This window comes from Capra hircus, chromosome 23 (assembly GCF_001704415.2).
Source record: "Capra hircus breed San Clemente chromosome 23, ASM170441v1, whole genome shotgun sequence".
Classification (NCBI taxonomy): Eukaryota; Metazoa; Chordata; class Mammalia; order Artiodactyla; family Bovidae; genus Capra; species Capra hircus.
Genome location: NC_030830.1, coordinates 28,108,519 through 28,130,097, shown reverse-complemented (window position 1 = coordinate 28,130,097; position 21,579 = coordinate 28,108,519). Strand labels below are relative to the sequence as shown.

The 21,579-nt window shown below is 41.4% G+C and overlaps 1 protein-coding gene across 2 annotated transcripts in view; it reads left to right on the top strand.

Moving 5' to 3' along the window:
- The window catches only part of ADGRF4 (adhesion G protein-coupled receptor F4), a 29,886-nt gene extending 9,355 nt beyond the window's left edge, over positions 1-20,531 (top strand). For both annotated transcript variants that reach the window (XM_005696388.3, XM_005696389.3), the window contains 9 exons: positions 2,788-2,896; positions 4,120-4,174; positions 6,984-7,132; positions 8,102-8,353; positions 9,830-11,209; positions 13,836-13,877; positions 14,280-14,339; positions 15,509-15,565; positions 19,701-20,531. In XM_005696388.3, coding sequence (XP_005696445.2) covers positions 2,810-2,896; positions 4,120-4,174; positions 6,984-7,132; positions 8,102-8,353; positions 9,830-11,209; positions 13,836-13,877; positions 14,280-14,339; positions 15,509-15,556 — 2,073 coding nt within the window. In that variant the 5' untranslated portion in view covers positions 2,788-2,809 and the 3' untranslated portion in view covers positions 15,557-15,565; positions 19,701-20,531. The remainder of the gene's footprint in view (positions 1-2,787; positions 2,897-4,119; positions 4,175-6,983; positions 7,133-8,101; positions 8,354-9,829; positions 11,210-13,835; positions 13,878-14,279; positions 14,340-15,508; positions 15,566-19,700) is intronic.

Sequence of the window (21,579 nt, the reverse complement as noted above, 5' to 3'; positions counted from 1 at the left end):
TTTTGGATTGCAGCCATTCTGACTGCATTCTGACTGGTTTGAAATGGTACCTCATTGTGTTCTTGATTTGCATTTCTCTGATAGTGAGTGATGTTGAGCATCTTTTCATGTGTTTGTTAGCCATCCGTATGTCTTCTTTGGAGAAATGTCTATTTAGTTCTTTGGCCCATTTTTTGAGTGGGTCGTTTATTTTTCTGGAATTGAGCTGCATAAGTTGCTTGTATATTTTTGAGATTAGTTGTTTGTCAGTTGCTTCATTTGCTATTATTTTCTCCCATTCAGAAGGCTGCCTTTCACCTTGCTTATAGCTTCCTTTGTTGTGCAGAAGCTTTTAATTTTAATTAGATCCTATTTTTTTATTTTTGCTTTTATTTCCAGTATTCTGGGAGGTGGATCATAGAGGATCCTGCTATGATTTATGATTTATGTGATTTATGTCAGAGAGTGTTTTGCCTATGTTCTCCTCTAGGAGTTTTATAGTTTCTGGTCTTATGTTTAGATCTTTAATCCATTTTGAGTTTATTTTTGTGTATGGTGTTAGAAAGTGTTGTAGTTTCATTCTTTTACAAGTGGTTGACCAATTTTCCCAGCACCACTTGTTAAAGAGATTGTCTTTAATCCATTGTATATTCTTGCCTCCTTTGTGGAAGATAAGGTGTCCAGGACTGTCTTTAATCCATTGTATATTCTTGCCTCCTTTGTGGAAGATAAGGTGTCCATAAGTGTATGGATTTATCTCTGGGCTTTCTATTTTGTTCCATTGATCTATATTTCTGTCTTTGTGCCAGTACCATACTGTCTTGATGACTGTGGCTTTGTAGTAGAGCCTGAAATCAGGCAGGTTGATTTCTCCAGTTCCATTCTTCTTTCTCAAGATTGCTTCGGCTATTCAAGGTTTTTTATATTTCCATACAAATTGTGAAATTATTTGTTCTAGCTCTGTGAAAAGTACCACTGGTAGCTTGATAGGGATTGCATTGACTCTGTAGATTGCTTTGGGTAATATACTCATTTTCACTATATTAATTCTTCTGATCCATGAACATGATATATTTCTCCATCTATTAATGTCCTCTTTGATTTCTTTCATCAGTGTTTTATAGTTTTCTATATGTAGGTCTTTAGTTTCTTTGGGTAGATATATTCCTAAGTATTTTATTCTTTTCATTGCAATGGTGAATGGAATTATTTCCTTAATTTCTTTTTCTACTTTCTCATTATTAGTGTATAGGAATGCAAGGGATTTCTGTGTGTTGATTTTATATCCTGCAACTTTACTATATTCATTGATTAGCTCTAGTAATTTTCTGGTGGAGTCTTTAGGGTTTTCTATGTAGAGGATCATGTCATCTGCAAACAGTGAGAGTTTTACTTCTTCTTTTCCAATTTGTATTCCTTTTATTTCTTTTTCTGCTCTGATTGCTATGGCCAAAACTTCCAGAACTATGTTGAATAGTAGTGGTGAAAGTGGGCACCCTTGTCTTGTTCCTGACTTTAGGGGAAATGCTTTCAATTTTTCACCATTGAGGATAATGTTTGTTGTGGGTTTGTCATATATAGCTTTTATTATGTTGAGGTACAACATAAAAGTTTTAAAAATATAAAGATTATTTATTTTTAAATGTTTATATAGAGATAGCTTTATACACACATATTTTTGTCAGTACACACTGAGTCACAATGTAAGATCTATTTATTATTGTGTTATGGTAAAAAATTCTTGAAAGCTCAGTTCAGTTCAGTTCAGTCCCTCAGTCATGTCAGACTCTTTGTGACCCCATGGACTGCAGTACACCAGGCTTCCCTGTCCATCATCAACTCCTGGAGCCTGCTCAAATTCATGTCCATCAAATTGGTGATGCCACCCAACTGTCTCATCCTCTGTCGTCTCCTTTGCCTCCTGCCCTCAATCTTTCCCAGCATTGGAGTCTTTTTTAATGAGTCAGTTCTTCACATCAGGTGACCAAAGTATTGGAGTTTCAGCTTCAACATTAGTCCTTCCAATGAATATTCAGGACTGCTTTCCTTTAGGATTGACTGCTTCATCTCCTTGCAGTCCAAGGGACTCTCAAGAATCTTCTCCAACACCACAGTTCAAAAGCATCGTCTTGAAAGCTACAGGAGAATTATATGTAAAACATACAGTTATTTTAAGACAACTCATACTGGTACTTCTGTTACTTCTCTTTGTGAGGATCAGTTAAAAATCTATCCTAAACAATATTGATACTGAAAACTGCCTTCTTGCCTATCCACCAATTGGTTGCGTACATGAAAACTTCTTTCTACCCACACTGTAAGACTGTGAATTCCACAGTTCTATTTCAACACCTATGCAAATCCATTACTGACTTTGCCTGTCATTCTGCCATGTCCCCTTTCACCTGCTCAGACTTGTTCTGCAAGATGATGGTTTAAGTCAAAATATACCTTCCTTCTGTTCATTGGTTAGGAGCTCAAAGACAATTTTAAACTAAAAGACAACTTGGAAGCCTTTTTGTAAGTGCCCGTGGATCGTCATCTTGCCAGAAGGCACAGTGACGTCATGGAAGTCCCTCTTAGTCTTGACTCCAACCAGGAAGGCTTTGATCCAAGATCCATGAGTTTTGCCTGCTTCCTGGTTACAGTTTTCCTCAGGAGCCTAAATAGATCAGAGTGAGTGCATCTCCATTAGAGCATAAGGAAATTTACATTTGCTGTGAACTCAGTGGTTGGTTAGCTGACTAAATATTAGGTTAGTTATGTGGTACTGTCATCTTCAGCTCTATCCACCCTTGTCTATTGCAGGTGAAGATCCTCATGTGTGAAAATGAAGTCCCAGGCAACCACGATTTGCTGTTTAATATTATTTCTGGCCACAGAATATTCTCATAGTAGATTCCATATCCGCACAAAAGTAAGTTTGATCAATTCTTATGTGGTCCCATGAGAAATCAATCAGTTCCTGAGATGATTGATTTATGATAAATAATGTCATTTCAAAGAAATTTTCTAGTGATTATGATGCTATCCTTTCTGATGGCAACTTTCTAAAGAAAAGGACAATGAAAAATTGAGAGGTGGCTGGGGTTTGTGACAGTACAGTATTGTCACAGGGTGCAACAGTCTAGTAGAAAAACCACTTTGCAAGCCATGGAGTATGTAGACAGGCAGCTCTTGAGAGGCAGAAGCACTAACTTGGCAGTCAAGCAATTTAGGTTAAAACCTTAGGTTTGTCTGTTAGCCGTACGAGTTGCTTCACTTCTCTGGGTCTTAATTTCCTTACCTAAAACACGAAGAGTGTGTTTTCCTCTTTTAGATTTTTACAGTCCTTTATAGCTACAGGATGCTTAGTCAGGAAGTTGTGTCTGACCCTTTTGTGACCCCATGGGTTGTAACCCCCCAGGCTCCTCTGTCCATGGGACTTCCAAGGCAAGGATGCTAGAGTGGGTTGCCATTTCCTTCTCCAGGGAATCTTCTCAATGCAGGGATTGAACCCATGTCTTCTGCATTGGCAGGCGGGTTCTTAACCACTGACCCACTGGGGAGACTCGGGTTTGATCCCTGGGTCAAGAAGTTCCCCCTGGAGAAAGAAATGGCAACCCATTCCAGTATTCTTGCCTGGGAGATCCCATGGACAGAGGAGACTGGCAGGTTGCAGTTCATGGAGTTGCAAAGGAGTCAGACACCCTTACCAACTAACAACAGCAACATAGCTACAAAAAGATTCTATTATTGCAACCTAGCACTCATTCCTAGTATCTGCTTTCTTCTTTCTCTGTGTATTGGGTGGACCATATTAGTTCCCTATCATAGCTACAGTTAATACAAGCAAAGAATGATTTAGTGCTCTAATTGTCATCACTGTGCTCTCCATGGGTCCTTAAACTTTCCAACAGATGGACCTAATCCCCTGACTTTCAGAGCCTATGTGACCACACCCAGTTTCTAGCTGTCATTGGGGGCAGCATGTTCTCTGTCAGGGCTCACATCCCTTCAGCAAATTTCTGCAATATCAGGTGCCATTTTCTTCCTAGTCCTGAACACATTTTCTCTTCATATTCACACGGAGTCTCTAAGTTGAGATGAGAGAGAAGAGTCCCACTGTAAAGAAAACCTTTGAGAATTTATGTTTTACAGGATGGAGATAAACTTCAGAGTCCTGAAAGAAAACCCAAGACTGGAAGAATTCAAGGTATGTAGCTGCAGAACAGTCTTCTTCCATTTGAAGACTGGGCAGAATAAAGGAAGGGCATGGATATTGCAGGTCAATCCCCAGACTACAAGTTTTCACACAGAATAACAATCTCAAATAAGTTCTAAATGTTAAACATCATCAATAGATTTTCTTGCAATTATACTATTACCCACAGCATAGTCAGTGAAACAAGTTGGCAGATATTCATACATGTTCTAAAATAGTAGATGAGCTGCTGCTGCTGCTGCTAAGCTGCTTTAGTTGTGTCCGACTCTGTGAGACCCCATAGACGGCAGCCCACCAGGGTGCCCTATCTCTGGGATTCTCCAGGCAAGAACACTGGAGTGGGTTGCCATTGCCTTCTCCAATGCATGAAAATGAAAAGTGAAAGTGAAGTCGCTCAGTTGTGTCCAATTCTTAGCGACCCCATGGACTGCGGCTTACCAGGCTCCTCCGTCCAAGGAATTTTCCAGGCAAGAGTACTGGAGTGGGGTGCCATTACCTTCTCTGAGAATAGTAGATGAGAGTCCCTTTTAAAACTCAAAAGGGAAATCTGAACTAATGAGCTAACAAGAGGCAGAAGAATGAAGAGGACAGGATCATTCATTCCTTCCTTCAAAGATAATTTCAAGGTTCTTAAAAGCATGTAGCACTCTGAGGCTGAGTGATCTATTCAAGTGATGTAATAGGTATCATGTTGGTGAAACTGACAGAGGATAAGATGGTTGGATGGCATCACCAACTCGATCGACATGAGTTTGAGTAAGCTCTGGGAGTTGGTGATGGACAGGGAAGCCTGGTGTGCTGCAGTCCATGGGGCTGCAAAGAGTTGGACATGACTGAGAGATTGAACTGAACTGGCAAGACTGGTTACCCTGGAGAAGTGAGCGACAAACTGTGGAACCATCATGAGAAGTAAGATAGTGAAATCCTGTGGTTCTCACCCACATAGATTACTGGGATCTGCACAGTCATGGCCAAGTATATTTGTAGGGGCAAATACAAATCTATACATATTTGGAGCTTAGAAAGAAAAGAGGAGAGAAATGTAGCTAATGTGCATTGAGCATTTATGACAACACTGATCTAAGTGTGTACAAGATGCTGTCTCATTCAATGTTTGTAAAAAGACTATGGTATTACCTCCAAACTATATGAATGAGGAAATTGAAATGCACTTGGCTTATATAAATTGCAACAATGGATACACTTGGGTAGATGTCAAAGAAAGATGCAAAACAACCTGCTTCTATTCTCCTGTCTGAGTAATTAATATTGGTCATCAATATTCTTTGGCTCACAGCCAATAAGGCACTTCATTTTGTATTTATTTCAATACCTTGATGGTTCTCAGTATCATCTACTTCTTCCTACTGCACTGCTGCTATCTGAAGGCAATTCTTCCTGGGAATACTTCAGCAGCTTCATCAAGTCAATCCACTCTCCTCATGGGCCAAATTAGGCCGCTGCCAGTTTTTTTGAATAAAGTTTTATTGAAACCCAGCCATGCTCACTCATTCACACATTGATTGCTTTTATGCTACTAAGCAGAGCCGAGTATTTGTGACAGAGACCATATGGCCCTCAAAGTTGAAATGTTTACTCTCTGGCTAGCTTTGTTGTATTTAGCAAAAACATAGAATGTCTGGTGAAATTTAAATTTCAGATAAGCCATGAGTAATATTTCATGGGTTATACATAAATGAAAAATTATCCACTGTTTTACTGAACATTTTTAGTCGGTTCTCTTTATTCGTGGATTCTGTGTTTGCATCTTCTCCAAATCAGTGCTCATAGTGCTCTCTGAATTATTAACAGACATGCACAGAATAACATAAAAATGGTCAGCCAAGGTGCATGTCCTCAGTTGAATGAGGTGGCACTTGACCTTCCTGCTATAAACAAATGTTTTTTTGTGGTCTATGTAGTGTCACATGTTTTGTGGGTTTGTTTTTAGTTGGTGATTTTGCTGTTTAAAATCACCCCCAAATATAGTTCCAAAGTGATGTATAGTGTGCCTAAGAAGGTTAGGATGTGCCTTATGGGGAAAATATATGTGCTAGATAAGCTTTGTTAATGTGTTGTCACGAGTTATAGTGCCCTTGGCTGTGAGTTCAATGTCAGTGAATCAAAAGCATATATTAAATACAGTGTCTTTAAGTGGAAACACACAAAACAAGCTTATATAGTGATATATTGATCGGTTGGTGAAAATGTTGTGAGCAGAAGCTTATAGGAACCTAACCTTGTATTTCTCCTAGGATCTGGAGATGGTTACGTATTCACTAATTCAGTGTTTGTGGCAGTGATTTTATAGATTGCAACTGCTGCAAATAATGAGAATTGAGTGTATCTGAAAACAAAATCAATATTTAACTGGCATTTAACCTGTATTTTATCTGGCAGCTCTATTTACCTGGTCCTTTACAGAAAAGCTTACTAACTCCTACTCCATGCATGGTTAATTATCTTTCACAATCTAATCATGTTTCCTGGTGACCCTCATATAAGCACAGAATCCAAGGTCTTTCAGGACTTGACCCTGCCTTTCTCCCCACCCTCATCTCTTGCCACTCTCCCCTCAGACACTCTGAACCAGTCTTTATGAATGACCCTCCTTTCCACATGTTCTTCACTCTGTCCAAATATCAGCTTCACATTCTGCCTGGCAGGTCTTAGTGGTTGGTGGCTGAGAACACAGTTCAATGTCGCCTCCTCTGGGAAGCAACCCCCAAGCCCCAGGAAGGAGTTAGATATCCTCATCAAAGTGTAGAAATGCTAATCAGGCCTCTCTCTCTCTTCTAAGAAAAATGCCACGGACCTTGCAGCGCTTCTAACTGCAGCCAGCCCTGTGCTCAGCACTTTCATGGAGAAATAGGATTTATCTGTAATGGAAACAAGTGGCAGAAATCAACTGAAACATGTACAAGCCTTTCTGTGGAAACACTCTTTATGGTGAAGTATTTGCATATTTGCATCTTATTTGCATATTCTACAAGAAACATTTTAAATGTTTTCTGTTCAGCATGACAATAAGTCTCAGATCTGGACCTGAGAAATTCTACAGAGTGGGTTCAAATTTGTTTCTTATCCTTCCTTCCTCACCCAAACTCTCAACCACGTTATTTCTCCCTCTCAAAATCTTTACTCAAAAAAAGAAAAGAAAAAAAAGATCTGAAATTCATTCAGACAGTGATAAACACTTAGAGATTAAAATTTTAGCTTTAAAAATGGATTTTCATACCTCTTATGCTAATCAGTTAAGCAACTGAATTTGTCTACAGTTAAATTCATTTTGATATCTTTTTCTCATACTTTCAATCACTTGACCAAAGGAAGACAGAGGTGTGTGTCCCAGAAAGAATAAAAACCCAATGAATAAAACAATTCTCAATTAAAATATTTTATGTTGTATCCTTTCAGTTAGCCACTGTTTCCTTCTGCCTCTCCTTCATCCCTGTAGAAGCACATTGATCTCTGCATCTCCTAAAATGTCAAGTGTTTTTAGAATAGGAGTATCAGTGCATTCTCTGTCACTTCAGTTCAGTTCAATTCAGTTCAGTCGCTCACTCATGGCTGACACTTTGTGACCCTAAGGACTGCAGCATGCCAGGCCTCCCTGTCCATCACCAACTCCCGGAGTTTACTCAAACTCATGCTCATTGAACCGGTGATGCCATCCAACAGTCTCATCCTCTGTTGTCCCCTTCTCCTCCTGCCTTCAATCTTTCCTAGCATCAGGGTCTTTTCAAATGAGTCAGCTCTTCACATCAGGTGGCCCAAAGTATTGGAGCTTCAGCTTCAGCATCAGTCCTTCCAATGAATATTCAGGACTGATTTCCTTTAGGATGGGCTGGTTGGATCTCCTTGACATGTTGGGTGCTTAATCATTTTTGAGTGAAATAACCATTTTTTTACAAACAGGACTCAAACAGTGCATCACGCCTCTCTGTGGCAGCACCGTCTATAACTCTGCACATTCTTGACTACCGAACCCCAGAGCCCATCAGGAGTGTAGCTCAAGGCATCCAAAAGAATTGCCCACTGGATTACGCCTGCATAATTAATGCTGTGAAATCATCAGAAGCAACGTCCGGAAATATTGCATTTATAGTGGAGTTACTAAAAAATATTTCTACAGATTTGTCTGATAATGTCACCCGAGAGAAAATGAAGGTAGTCTTTGTTAATTTCATTTAAAAAGCTGACAATTTTTTGTTTCAAAATCTTGCACTTTAATAGTTTCAAAATAGTTTTCACGATAAAAACTACCATAACCAGAATAACAACTCATTTCAGTTTTGGGTATGGAGTCATCCTAGTTTATGGACGTTTTCAAGAAACAGTGAAAGTGAAAGTCACTCAGTCGCATCCAACTCTTTGTGACTCCATAGACTATACAGTCCATGGGATTCTCTAGGCCAGAATACTGGAGTGGGTAGCTTTTCCCTTCTCCAGGGGATCTTCCCAACCCAGGGATTGAACCCAGGTCTCCCACATTGCAGGTGGATTCTTTACCAGCTAAGCCACAAAGGAAGCCCAATAATATTGGAGTGGGTAGCCTATCCCTTCTCCAGCAGATCTTCCCGACCCAGGAATTGAACAGAGGTCCCCAGCATTGCAGGTGGATTCTTTATCAACTGAGCTATCAGGGAAACCCCTTTCAAGAAATAAGAACATTTTTAATACAGGTTTTTGTACAGACTGAATATTTGCAAGGAACTGTCACATAATGATCCTGTGAGGAAGACTTTGACTACTGTAAAGTTTCCCAAATTCTATTTTTGTAAAACGTAATTGTACTGAGAAATGTTAGCAGAGGTTCCATTTCTTAAAAGAGAGATCTGTAGTACAGCAGATACAGGAATTCTGGGGTAAATGAAGCCAAGTAGGTCTTATGGTAGGACTTTCTAGAGCTTTAAATGTGTTAATAAACTTTGGCACTCTTCACAAGGTTCGAGGGGAGGATAGGATATGGGGTGCTGTACTTGCATTTCCAGAGGACTGTTTCCTCCTTAAACAGTCATTACTATCTCATGGAAAACTTGGGTTATACAAACTGAAGTTGGAAATGCTGCTTGGGGCATATAATAAAGCAGGCAACCCTTTTCTATAGTTCATCTCATTTCATTTCATCTTATTTGCTTATTTCATTTTATTTTATCTTATTATTTTTTAGTTTATATTTATTGATTTTTTAAAAAATTGGGATATAGTTGCTTTACAATGCTGTGTTAATTTCTGCTGTATGGCAAAGTGAACCAGCTTCAAGTATATATATATCCCCTCTGTTTTGGATTTCCTTCCTATTTAGGTCACCACAGAACATTAAGCAGAGTTTCTTGTGCTATACAGCAGGTTATCAATATCATCAGTTATCTATTTTATCCATATTAGTGTATATATGTCAACCCTCAATCTTATTTTGTTTATTTCATTTCTTTTTTTATCATATTTTGTTTTTAGCATTTCTAATTTTTTTCCTCTTGCTGAAGTCCTACTAGTATGAGATTCTAATAATCAGTGCATTTGAAGAGAAACATGCCAAATAATATCAAATCATTTGATCTTTAGAAACTTGAGGTTTTAGAAATCGACTTTGTACTGCAGTGTGTGTATCTCCAGTATCGTATCTACTTCTCTCCTCTGCAGAGCTACAGCAAAGTGGCCAACCACATCCTCAACCCCGCGGTCATTCCAAACTGGGCTTTCATTCCAGACAAAAATGTCAGCTCCGATTTGTTGCAGTCAGTGAACTGGTTTGCGAGGCAACTCCACATCCAAAATGAACCTGAGCACATTGTGGATGAACTCTTCATTCAGACAAAAGGGTTCCCCATCAACAACAAGACTTCAGAGAGAAGTCTCAGTTTCTCCATGAACTTGAACAACACAGTGGAGGGCATCCTAGGAATCATAGAAATTCCCAGGCAAGAGCTGTGGAAGCTGCCCCCAAATGCATCCCAAGCTGTTGGCATAGCTTTTCCCACCCTGGGGGCAGTCCTGAAAGAAGCCCACTTGGAAAATGCCCATCTTCCCAGGCTGGTAAATGGACTGGTCCTTTCAGTGATTTTACCAGAAAAATTGGAGCAAATCTTATTCACCTTTGAGAAGATCAACAAATCACAGAATGCCAGGGCCCAGTGTGTTGGCTGGCACTCCAGGAAAAGGAGGTGGGATGAGAATGTCTGTGAAACAACACTGGACACCAAGAACAGAGTGAAATGCCGGTGTAACTACACCAACGTGATGATGTCTTTTTCCATCCTCATGTCCCCCATATCTGTGGACAACAAAGTCCTGGACTACATCACCTGCATTGGGCTCAGCGTCTCCATCCTCAGCTTGATTCTTTGCCTGATGATTGAAGCCACCGTCTGGTCCCGGGTGGTCATGACGGACATATCATATATGCGACATGTATGCATTGTGAATATAGCTGTGTCGCTCTTGACTGCCAATGTGTGGTTCATCTTAGGCTCCAACTTTAACAAAAAGGCCCAGGACTACAACTGGTGTGTTGCAGTGACATTTTTTAGCCACTTTTTCTACCTCTGTCTGTTTTTCTGGATGCTCTTCAAAGCCCTGCTCATCATCTATGGACTGCTGGTGGTTTTCCGGAGGATGATGAGGTCCCGCATGATGGCCATTGGCTTTGCCGTTGGCTATGGGTGCCCGTTAGTCATTGCTGCCACCACTGTGGCTATTACAGTGCCAGGGAAAGGCTACATGAGACGTGGTGCCTGTTGGCTTAACTGGGATGACACCAAAGCCCTTCTAGCCTTTGCCATCCCAGCCTTGGTCATTGTGGCTGTGAATCTTGTTGTGGTTTTGATTGTGGCTGTCAACACTCAGAGGCCCTCTATTGGCAGTTCCAAGTCTCAAGATGTGGCCATAATCCTGAGGATCAGCAAAAATGTCGCCATACTCACCCCACTGTTGGGACTGACCTGGGGTTTTGGAATAGCTACGCTCATAGAAGGCACTTCCTTGATATTCCACATAATCTTTGCCCTGCTCAATGCTTTCCAGGTAAGTTCTGGGAGAGAGACTTATTTTATTGGTACTACTGATACTATTAGCTACTTTTTTATTATCTTATAATTTGGTATTCTGGCTATACAACAAAATATGGCTGCGGTTTAAAAATACAGAACACCACATATTCCTTCCATTTCCTTTCATATCTTATAGACATTTATCTGTGACATCTTTCTGTCTATTGATTGTCGAGTTGGATTTCGATGATCAGGTTGATTGGGCTGGCACCTCCTTTTGTCTTTTCTAAAGTTTCAATGTGAAAAGACATTGACCTTCACTTATGGAAGACTAGTCTTTGGTTAGGGATGTGTGAGGCTACATTTACATATTATGCCTCAAAACAAGCACAATTTTTATCCTTTCTCAAGTAGTCTGGGCAATCTATGAAATAATAGTAATTTTTCACAGCATGCAGAGATGGCCCATGACACTCACTTTGGATGTTAATCAGTCAGGGATTCTCATACTCCTTCCCTGTTATTCTCTGTAAAATAAATGTTATTTGTTATTCACAGATGGATCCCAGCAATGTCACTTTCTCTGGTGCTCAGACTTCTCCTCTGTAAAATAAAGATGGATCTAAAAGGATCTCTAATGTCTTTTCTTGCTTAACATGCTTGCTTTGATAAGATTATCCATCTAAAAGTTGTTCCACTTCATCTTGGCTACTAAGCCACTTTTGGGAAGCTGTCATTAGCTTTCTGCACCCATGAGTAATAGAAAATTTAGGAAGTTTATATATATATATTTAAATATATCTATTTATTTGGCAGCTCTGGGTCTTAGTCGCAGCAAGTAGGATCTAGTTCCCAGACCAGGGATCAAACCCAGACCCCTTGCATTAGTGGTGTGGAGTCTTAGCCACTGGGCCACCTGGGAAATCTCAGGAAGTCTATATTTTTAATATATTTTAAATCAGGAGCTGGCAAACTGTGGCCTGCCTGCTGCCTATGTTTATAAATAGTTTTATTGAAATACACCTTACACATGGGCTTACATACACACCATTTTATTGAAAAAGTTTTATTGAAATACACCTTACACACACACATTTTGCCTATGGTGGCTTTCGTGCTACAGTGGCAAAGGTGAGATAGTTGGAACAGAGGCTGTAAAGCCTAAAACATTTATTTATCTGCTTCTTTTCAGAAAAATATTTTCAAAAAAATTTTGATCAATGCTTTAAATTAAATATAACTGTTTAACAAAGCAACAACGTATTCCATATCACTATTACTCTATTTCAAAACCTAATGTGAAATAATAAAGCCAACTTTAAAGTAATGCCAGCTCAGTACAATTATATATCTTATTCATAATTTCTTAATAACTAAAGAGAACATTTATTTCCTTCTTTCCTCTGTATTGCTTTAAAGAGAAACCTTTTACTTAAGGTTTTCTTTGGGAATGGGGATCAAAAGCTCTTGGACTCACATAAATCTCCCCTGCTCTTGAAGTTATACTCATTACCTCTGATCTCATCCTACTTTGCAATTTAATTAAACCCCAGGAAATTTTGTTCTGCTTTTCTCTTTCGGATCATTTCTCTTTCTATTTTCTTGATGGAAAGACAATTTCTAGACTCCCTTTAGTTACACATGTTCATTTTTCTAAAACAAGTGTTCTCTGTGACTCACAGTTCAGCATTTTCAGTTTTCTGATCAGTGTTTCTTCTCCATGAAACCATTCTTAGAAACCAGGCTTCCCTTCACTCTTGTGGCAGGATTCAGACTTTCCTTGCAAGATTCCTAATTCCCGTGACTTAAAAGGACTGACTGGCAATTATTGTGACTTTGTAGGTGACCAGATAATTTAAACTCCAAGAGACCCTGGTCTTACGGGTTTCTTTAGACTTTTCTCTCCCTCTCTTTCTTTTATGCAGTAACTTCTTTCACCAGGTTTAGAGACTCTGTTACTGTTAAGTCACTTCAGTCGTGTCCAACTCTTTGCGACCCCACAGACGGCAGCCCACCAGGCTCCCCCGTCCCTGGGATTCTCCAGGCAAGAACACTGGAGTGGGTTGCCATTTCCCTCTCCAATGCATGAAAGTGAAAAGTGAAAGAAAAGTCGCTCAGCTGTGCCTGACTCTTAGTGATTCCATGGACTGCAGCCCACCAGGCTCCTTTGTCCATGGGATTTTCCAGGCAAGAGTTCTGGAGTGGGGAGTCATTGCCTTCTCCATTAGAGACTCTAGCTGCCTGTTTCTTGACTTTTCCATTGAAAGTAGACTAGAATACATTTCATTTTCCCATGACACCTTCCCTGATTGTGACTTTGAATGACAAAATTTTATGTGTGTGTTACTATCATCATGAGTAAGAACAACCACCTTAATACCTGGGAAGAAAGTAAACAGATTTAATAAGTTTGAAAACTATCCTATATTTGAAGCCATTCAAGAAATATCAATCACTCTCATGCACACGCATGAAGGTGGTCCTCTTTTTTGGAGGTCCATTCAAAGAAAACACTCATGAGTGCAAGAGAATCGGTAGAAACTGCAGTTTCTAATACATGATACCTATCTTTGAAGGAATCTAGAAGAGTGGTGTTAAAATAACTTCTGGGTTATGGTCTGCAGAACTGTCCCTCATACTTTTGTTGAATTCTGTCACAGGGGTTCTTCATCTTGCTGTTTGGAACCATTATGGACCACAAGGTAACTTGAATTTGTGTCACTCACTGTAAATGTTTTCCATGTGGTTGGGGGGAGCAGGAGGATGAAGCAGCCTTGATCAGAGAGGATAGTGGAGAAGAGCTGAGTTTGTCGGGTGGTTCAAGGCATCAGCTGTGGGGGGTAGTGGAGGGAAAGGGAAGAACTATACTCTCTCTTGTCCTGCTCCTTCTCAAGTCAACTGAGGTTATATTTGAACATAGCCGGTGAAAAAAATAGAAACCATGACCAGAACTTTAATCTTAATCCTAAATCTAGTTATGATTACATCTCAACTTTTATCCAAGTTTCATTATTTTTCAAGCATGGTGCTGAACCATCTGATGCTGCTTCTGCCAGAGTTGCTGGCCTCAAAGTGTCATTTCTTCACTCTCATTGCTTCTTTAGATACGAGATGCTTTGAGGATGAGGATGTCTTCACTGAAGGGGCAGTCGAGGGTAGCAGAGGTAAGCCTTTCCCTTTCAGTCTCAATACTGGAAGGTCGGTGTTCTCAGGAGAGTCATACAGAGACAAATACTATAGCTCAATATTGGGGATTTGTTAGCAAACAAAATCAAGAGGGGATACTTTTATTCATTCATTTCTTTAGTCAACAAATTTGGAGTATCCTGTTAGAGCTTAGGGTCACTGGAACATACCCCTCAAAAAAAGTTTCCAGGGAATTCCCTGATGGCCCCGTAGTTGGGACTCCATGCTTTCACACCTAGGGCCTGGGTTTGAACCCTGGTTGGGGAACTAAGATCTTGCAAGCCCTGCAGCATGCCGAGAAAAGAAAAACAGCAAAGTTTCCATACTGGTTGTATTTCAACTAAATACATTTGGACTATTGAGAGAGAGAGACAATGTGAACGCATAGACCATAGATTCATAAAATGCCAGAGCTGGAAATAAGACATGAGATATTAGACCACCCTTGTCATTTCATAGGTGAGGAAACCAAGGCCCAGAGTACTTATGAGATTTGACCAGAGTGACCCAGCAGTTTGTGAGATTTAGCATTCTTCCTGCCATGGGCTTCTGCAGTGAACCACACTCCCTTGAACTGCAGTGTCCGTGTATTTGAAGATCTTGAAGATGACTTTTGACCTAGTTATCTGTCTCATCAACTACCAACTGAAATTGCCACCATTGTTATATTGATGAGAAAGATGTCATTTACTCAATCAACAGTTTCTAAATAAGAGCTGCTTTTAAAACAAACAAATAAAAAACTCTCTGGAGACATGCAGCATCAGAATTTACAGTCAGCTAGTACTTAGAGTGACTTTTAGCGCCAAAGACCATCAATTCCAAGATAGGCATTTTTTATCCACCTTTGACTATTTCTGAAATTGGCACACATTGGGTAATCAGTGGCATGTCATGACTTAATTGGCAAGTTACTTTTTCATGTTCTTCCTCTGCAGACATAATAAAGTATAATGATGTTGCTTACAATGTGAGATTCAGTGCAATATGACAATTTAATTCAGGGTAGCTGTGTCAACTCTGGTACTTCATGTTTCCATTGTTACATGTTTATCTTCAGTCAGGCATAGACATAAACATAAACCTATGTGCATTCCAGTCAATGCCATTCTTCATTGACATCAGTGTTATTTTTTCCCCTATTTAGAATGCATCGTTAGGCCCCACCTATGGATCTAAATTAATGAATCGTTGAGGAGAAGACGTGAGTATTAAAAAATCAAGGAGAAGCTTCGGGAAGGGAACTGGGGTTATCTTTCAGAGAATGGAAATGTCTTTATTGCCAAGCACATAAATGAAAATACAGACATCTTTAAAACCCAGGTCAGCTCAGTTTACTTGATCACATCTTAAGAATACATATTTTTTTTTTTTTTTTCCTGTCCTCAGTGAGAGGATGCAGTCATCATCTCCATTCTGATACAGGATATATCTTGCTGTTTCAGTTCAGTTCCGTTCAGTCGCTCAGTCGTGTCCGACTCTCTGTGACGCCATGAACTGCAGCACACCAGGCCTCCCTGTCCATCACCAACTGCCAGAGTCCACCCAAACCCATATTCATTGAGTCGGTGATGCCATACATCCATCTCATTCTCTGTTGTCCTCTTCTCCTCCTGCCCTCAATCTTTCCCAGCATCAGGGTCTTTTCAAATGAGTTAGTTCTTCGCATCAGGTGGCCAAAATATTGGAGTTTCAGCTTCAACATCAGTCCTTCCAATGAACACCCAGGACTGATCTCCTTTAGGATGGACTGGTTGGATCTCCTTGCAGTCCAAGGGACTCTGCAGAGTCTTCTCCAACACCATAGTTCAAAAGCATCAATTCTTCGGCTCTCAGCTGTCTTTCTAGTTCAACTCTCACATCCATACATGACTACTGGAAAAACCATAGCCTTGGCTAGACAGACCTTTGTTGACAAAGTAATGTCTCTGCTTTTTAATATGCTGTCTAGATTGGTCATAGCTTTCCTTCCAAGGGGTAAGCATCTTTTAATTTCCTGGCTGCAGTCACCCTCTGCAGTGATTACACACACCTTCATTCCATTTTGCTAGTGAGTATAGACACTTATAGTAGCCCCATTGTTGAGAAAGAAGTCTTAATTGATTGGAATCACAAAGAAACAAGTACATCTCTCCCTTAAGAAGTTGGTGTTCAGAATCATTCCTAAAGGGATGAGGGTGGAGTTGCCTACTCACAGCCTGCCTACTCACAGCTACCCTCTGAGACTTATTTCTACACAGGTGAAATCAGAGGAAAACAAATATTAGTCAGTGGTGCAGGGGAGGATAAGTCTCACAGTGGCAGCCTGCACCCTGAGAGTTAAGAGCAGAATGTGGGCAGGGTGATCGAACTTGCTGTGCTTTTGCCTTGGAGAGGTGTCCTGGCTTTCTGCGTGAATACCGAGGAGTCTCAGATTTTTTTTTTTTTTAACACCACCCAGCAGTAGGCACAACCTCTTTTACATTCCTTTCCTTTCTGAATCATGGCTCGTCTATTGAGCAATGGGGCAAAGGAAGGGGCTGAAACAATCTCAGGGAATGAAAGACTCTCTGAGTTGGAAGAAACTTTAAGGGCCCTCCTGGATTAGAGATTACACAAACCTGCTGTCCTGCTGCTGTGGACATTGGCACATGGTCCCCAGAAGAGGGAAGGGCTCTTTCATATACATTGACTGGCATGTACCAGGTGCTATGAAAACAGAGGGGAAAACACTGGTGTATTACCCTTAGTTAATCACCTTCATGTCTGAATTTTAATTTGAGAACTTTAAAGGGGAGGATTCAGTAGAACTTTGAAGAGCTAACGCCCCCAACTTCTGTCTGTTTCCTAGTCCATAGGGATCTTCCCTGGTGGGACATTGCTTTAGAATTTCTTGATTAGTCAGTAAGGAGAGGTAGTTCAGACGACCATGTGATGTCCCAGGCAAGAATACTGGGGTGGGTTGCCATGTCCATCTTCCTGGACCAGGGATTGAACTCACGTCTCCTGCATTAGCAGCAGATTCTTTACCACTGAGACACCAGGGAAGCCTAATCTTTCCATCAAGGTTCTCATTTGATCTGTTTGGGGAAGCTTCTTAGACCAGCAGTCCCCAATCTTTTGGGCACCAGGGGCTGGTTTAATGGAAGACATTTTTTCTATGGACTGGGGGTGGTGATGGTTTCAGGATGATTCAAGAGCTTTACATTTATTGAGTACTTTATTCTACTGTTACTACATCAGCTCCACCTCAGATCATCAGACATTAGATATCAGAGGTTGAGGACCCCTGTATTAGACTATCTTGGGTGGAGGAGGCTGGGCCACCTGGGGAGACGATCTCTAACCATTCAAGAGAAGAGAGGTGTAGATGAAGTCTCCACTTCAGCTACCTCAGCATATCTGGCCGACTGTATCAATAGTTGGGGACAACCAGTAGAAGACAAGGTCAGGGACTGCACCACTCAGTAGAATCAGAGGTGCTCAATGTTTGGCCAATATCAGGAGGAAATGGAGGAAGGAGGTGGAAACACACCAACAACTTTCCCCAAAGAAACGCTGACCACCTCATTCTTCAGCTTGCAACCTCTATTTCTGAACCTGTGAAGTGGGGGATGGATGAAGATTGCATTCTTTCAGCACATCTTGGGTGGGTGACTCTGGGCCTATTGAATTCTCCCGGTAATTGTAATCTCCCTGCTTTTTACATCTGGACCCAGGAAGAATCGGAAGAGTTCAGAAGCAGCAGCTGGCACCAAGCTGGAGGCAAAACAGGCTCACAGGATAGGATGGGAAGTTCATGACCAGGGATCCTCCCAAGTCTAGAATGGAGGGCTGGCAGCCCTGGGAAGGTCTTTCAGTAGAAGAAAGCAGGTCCCCCATCAGGGGAATGAGAACAGAATTACAGCTCAAGACACAGGCAATTGGGGAGCACAAGGCTGGATCCTGGTCGAGGCTGGGGTTAATCATAATGCAAAGGCAGTTTTTCAGATTTTAAACCAAGACACAAAATCTTGGACGGAAGGGGTCTTGGGTCAGAAAGGGGCCCTCCATTGTTGGAAACACCACATATCCCAGGGACCTCACGTGGGACTGTTATCAGGAACAAGGTCTGGACACGTGTACGGAGAGGTCCGGGGAGTGTGGAAGGACAGCAGCCGTGTGAAAACCGGGCCATTTTCCCCACATCCTAACTGGGGGACCCCGTCCTGGGAAGCAGGGGAGGAAAGGGAAGGGCATTTTTAACACTTGGCCAACGCTGCACAGCGCCCTCTGCTGTTCACATGGAGGGCCTGTCTTTAATAGGACCCAGTGCTGCTGCTGCTAAGTCGCTTCAGTCGTGTCCGACTCTGTGCGACCCCGTAGACGGCGGCCCACCAGGCTGCCCCGTCCCTGGGATTCTCCAGGCAAGAACACTGGAGTGGGTTGCCATTTCCTTCTCCAATGCATGACAGTGAAAAGTGAAAGTGAAGTCACTCAGTCGTGTCCGACTCTTAGCGATCTCATGCACTGCAGCACCAGGCTCCTCTGTCCATGGGATTTTCCAGGCAAGAGTACTGGAGAGGGGTGCCATTGCCTTCTTCAAAAGGACCCGGTAGAGCTTATTAACCTAGTGTGATTTCAGAGTCACTAGGATGGCTCCTCCGTTCTTCTGAAATCTCTTCCACGTATTTGTGGTTAAACTTCACTTAAAAAATCTCTTTATTCCAAGTGAGAAACGAGATGGATAGAACAGATACCCAGAGAGAAGCACCAAGGTTTTCCTAGGAAGTTGCAAATTCAGAGCACTGAGTCATTCTAGAGATCAAGCTTACTTAGCAGAGGGGCGAGAGGGGGCCTTGAAAATTTAGGCTCGCGGGAGTGGCGAGGAGAAGGCACAAGTCACAGAAAAATAAAGCTGGGAGTTTAGCCTTCCTGCTGTGTGACCTTGAAGAAATTGCTCAATGTTTCTGTGTCTCCATTTCCTCATCTGTAAAATGAAGCTAATAATAATAGTAAATACCTCTCAGGTGTAGGGACTCAATGAGCCAACACATTCAAGATTGGTAGACTAATACCTGGTTCAAATTAAGTTATCGGGTTTGGTAGTTTTCTGTTTAGTTGTTGTATCCACCTCTTTTGCGATCCCATGGAATTTAGCCTTCCAGGCTCCTCTGTCCATGGGATTTCCCAGGCAAGAATACTGGAGTGGTCTGCCATTTCATCGCTCAGGGGAATCTTCCTGACCCAGGGATCGAACTTGTGTCTCCTGCCTTGGCAGGCAGAGTTTTTATTTTACCACTGAGCCACCTGGGAGGCAAGTTGTCCGTACATGCCAGCTATTATTCTGACTTAACCAGCATGTCAATCATTTTGCCTAGGTTGCTCCATGCTTCATGGAAGTCCTGGGTCCTGGCTGGAGAGTTGAACTCCTGCAGGAGGCTGGAAGGCAGGCTGGAATGTAAAGGACAGTCATGTTTCTTTGGAAGACTTTCTCTTCTTGCCAGAAATGACGCCTAAACTCTCAGTAAGAAGGTTTGCCGAGGAAGAATTGAGGAGAGCATTTGGTGACTGGGCTTTAAGGACGTGGATTTATGAGCTCTTTCATCTACCCATGACCTGCAAAAGCCTAGCTTGTTGGTCAGCATTGGCAAGATTAAGACTTAATCCCCTTTCACCCCCAAGGACTTGCTCTGCGGTTCCTTGGCTCAACCTCCCATGTCTCTGCATGGATCCTGGCACTTTGGGAGGTCCGGATCTGGATCCAGGTTTAGGGCAGGTTGGGATAGGCATGGGGGCGGGGGGAATGGGGTGGCAGGAAACATACTTTATTTACTTTGGAGACAGTTAAAGCATGCCAGGTTTCCTAAAGATAGGGAACAACAATAATAATAATAAAAAAGAGGACTTTGGGGGGAGTTGCATTGTGCAGGTTGTGGGATCTTAGTTCCCTGACCAGGATTCGAACCTGGGCCCTCAGCAGTGAAACTGTGGAATCCTAACCACAGGACCACCAGGCAATTCTCAAGACGACTTTTCAATGTGCTTGCTATTTTGCTCTGTTTTAGACCTTGAGTAAAATAATTTTGCCCCTGGGAACTTACTTTCTTCATTTGTGAAGCAGAGAAAAAAATTTTTGTGGTTATTATTATTTGTGTGTGCATGTGCGTGTGTGTGTCTGTTTAAACCACTGTATATATGTAAAACGATTTGGGGTGTTGTTTAAGAAATAAAAATGAAAATTTTTATTTTCTTTTTTGTCTCTTTATTTAAAACAATTATATTACAAAACAGAATATACAATATCTCCTGCATAATCTTATGCTTTCAGAAGTGAAATACCCGCCTTCTTTAAAATATTAATATCTTGTTTTCTCACTCCAGCATCCAGGAGTGAAACTTAGGCAGATATATCTTAGACCTGAGTGACTCAGTTTGAAGATTGATTTTCTCCTTGGAATTTTTCTCCTCCTGGTAGTTCTCATCTTTGGACATAACTCAATGCCTCCATTGAGAAATAGACTTCTCACCCTTGTTAGGTGGTTTGGTGATACTTTATCATCTCTTTCCACCTTACCACATCCCATTCATTGCTTAAAGAGGTGTGGCTAAACGTTTGCATTGAAAACAGCAGGCGTGGCTTTCACTTGGTGTTTGGTTTCCCAGCCCAAGTCTTCAAGAGCTAACAGCTGCTCAGGGAGTGGGGAATTGGCTTTCAAAGAGTTACAAGATCTCTGGGAAGCAGTCAGTCAGAAAGCAACAACACTTAAAGAGGCAACAGAGAAGGAAGCATATCCTGCTTTCCCACAATTTCCTCTTCAATCTTCTGCTAAGATTTAAGAGCCCTCAGCACAGGATATGATGAGACAGCAAAGAGAAGCTCTCAGCTGCTAAAACAAATGAAGAATGCTGAAACTCATTCAACAGGAAACAATCAAGTGTAGACAGAAGACATTTTAAGACAGTGGGTAGAACCTTTGTTCAGACACAAGAATGGGCTGTGAAACTCAGGAGGTGAAGACCACAAACACCTCAGCCTTTGGGCCTGGAGAACTGGGGGAGGGGGCAGCATGGATTCAGACTTGGTTCAGTGATGCCCTTTATACATAAGCCGTGTGGGCCAGAAAACAGGATTTGAAGACAGATGTGTGTTTCAATTTTTACCTTACTACCTCCTTCTTCTTTTTAATTGTAGAAGATTTAAATTTGGGATTTTCTTTGTTTTCTTTTGGCTGTGCTGGGTCTTCACTTCTGCAAGGG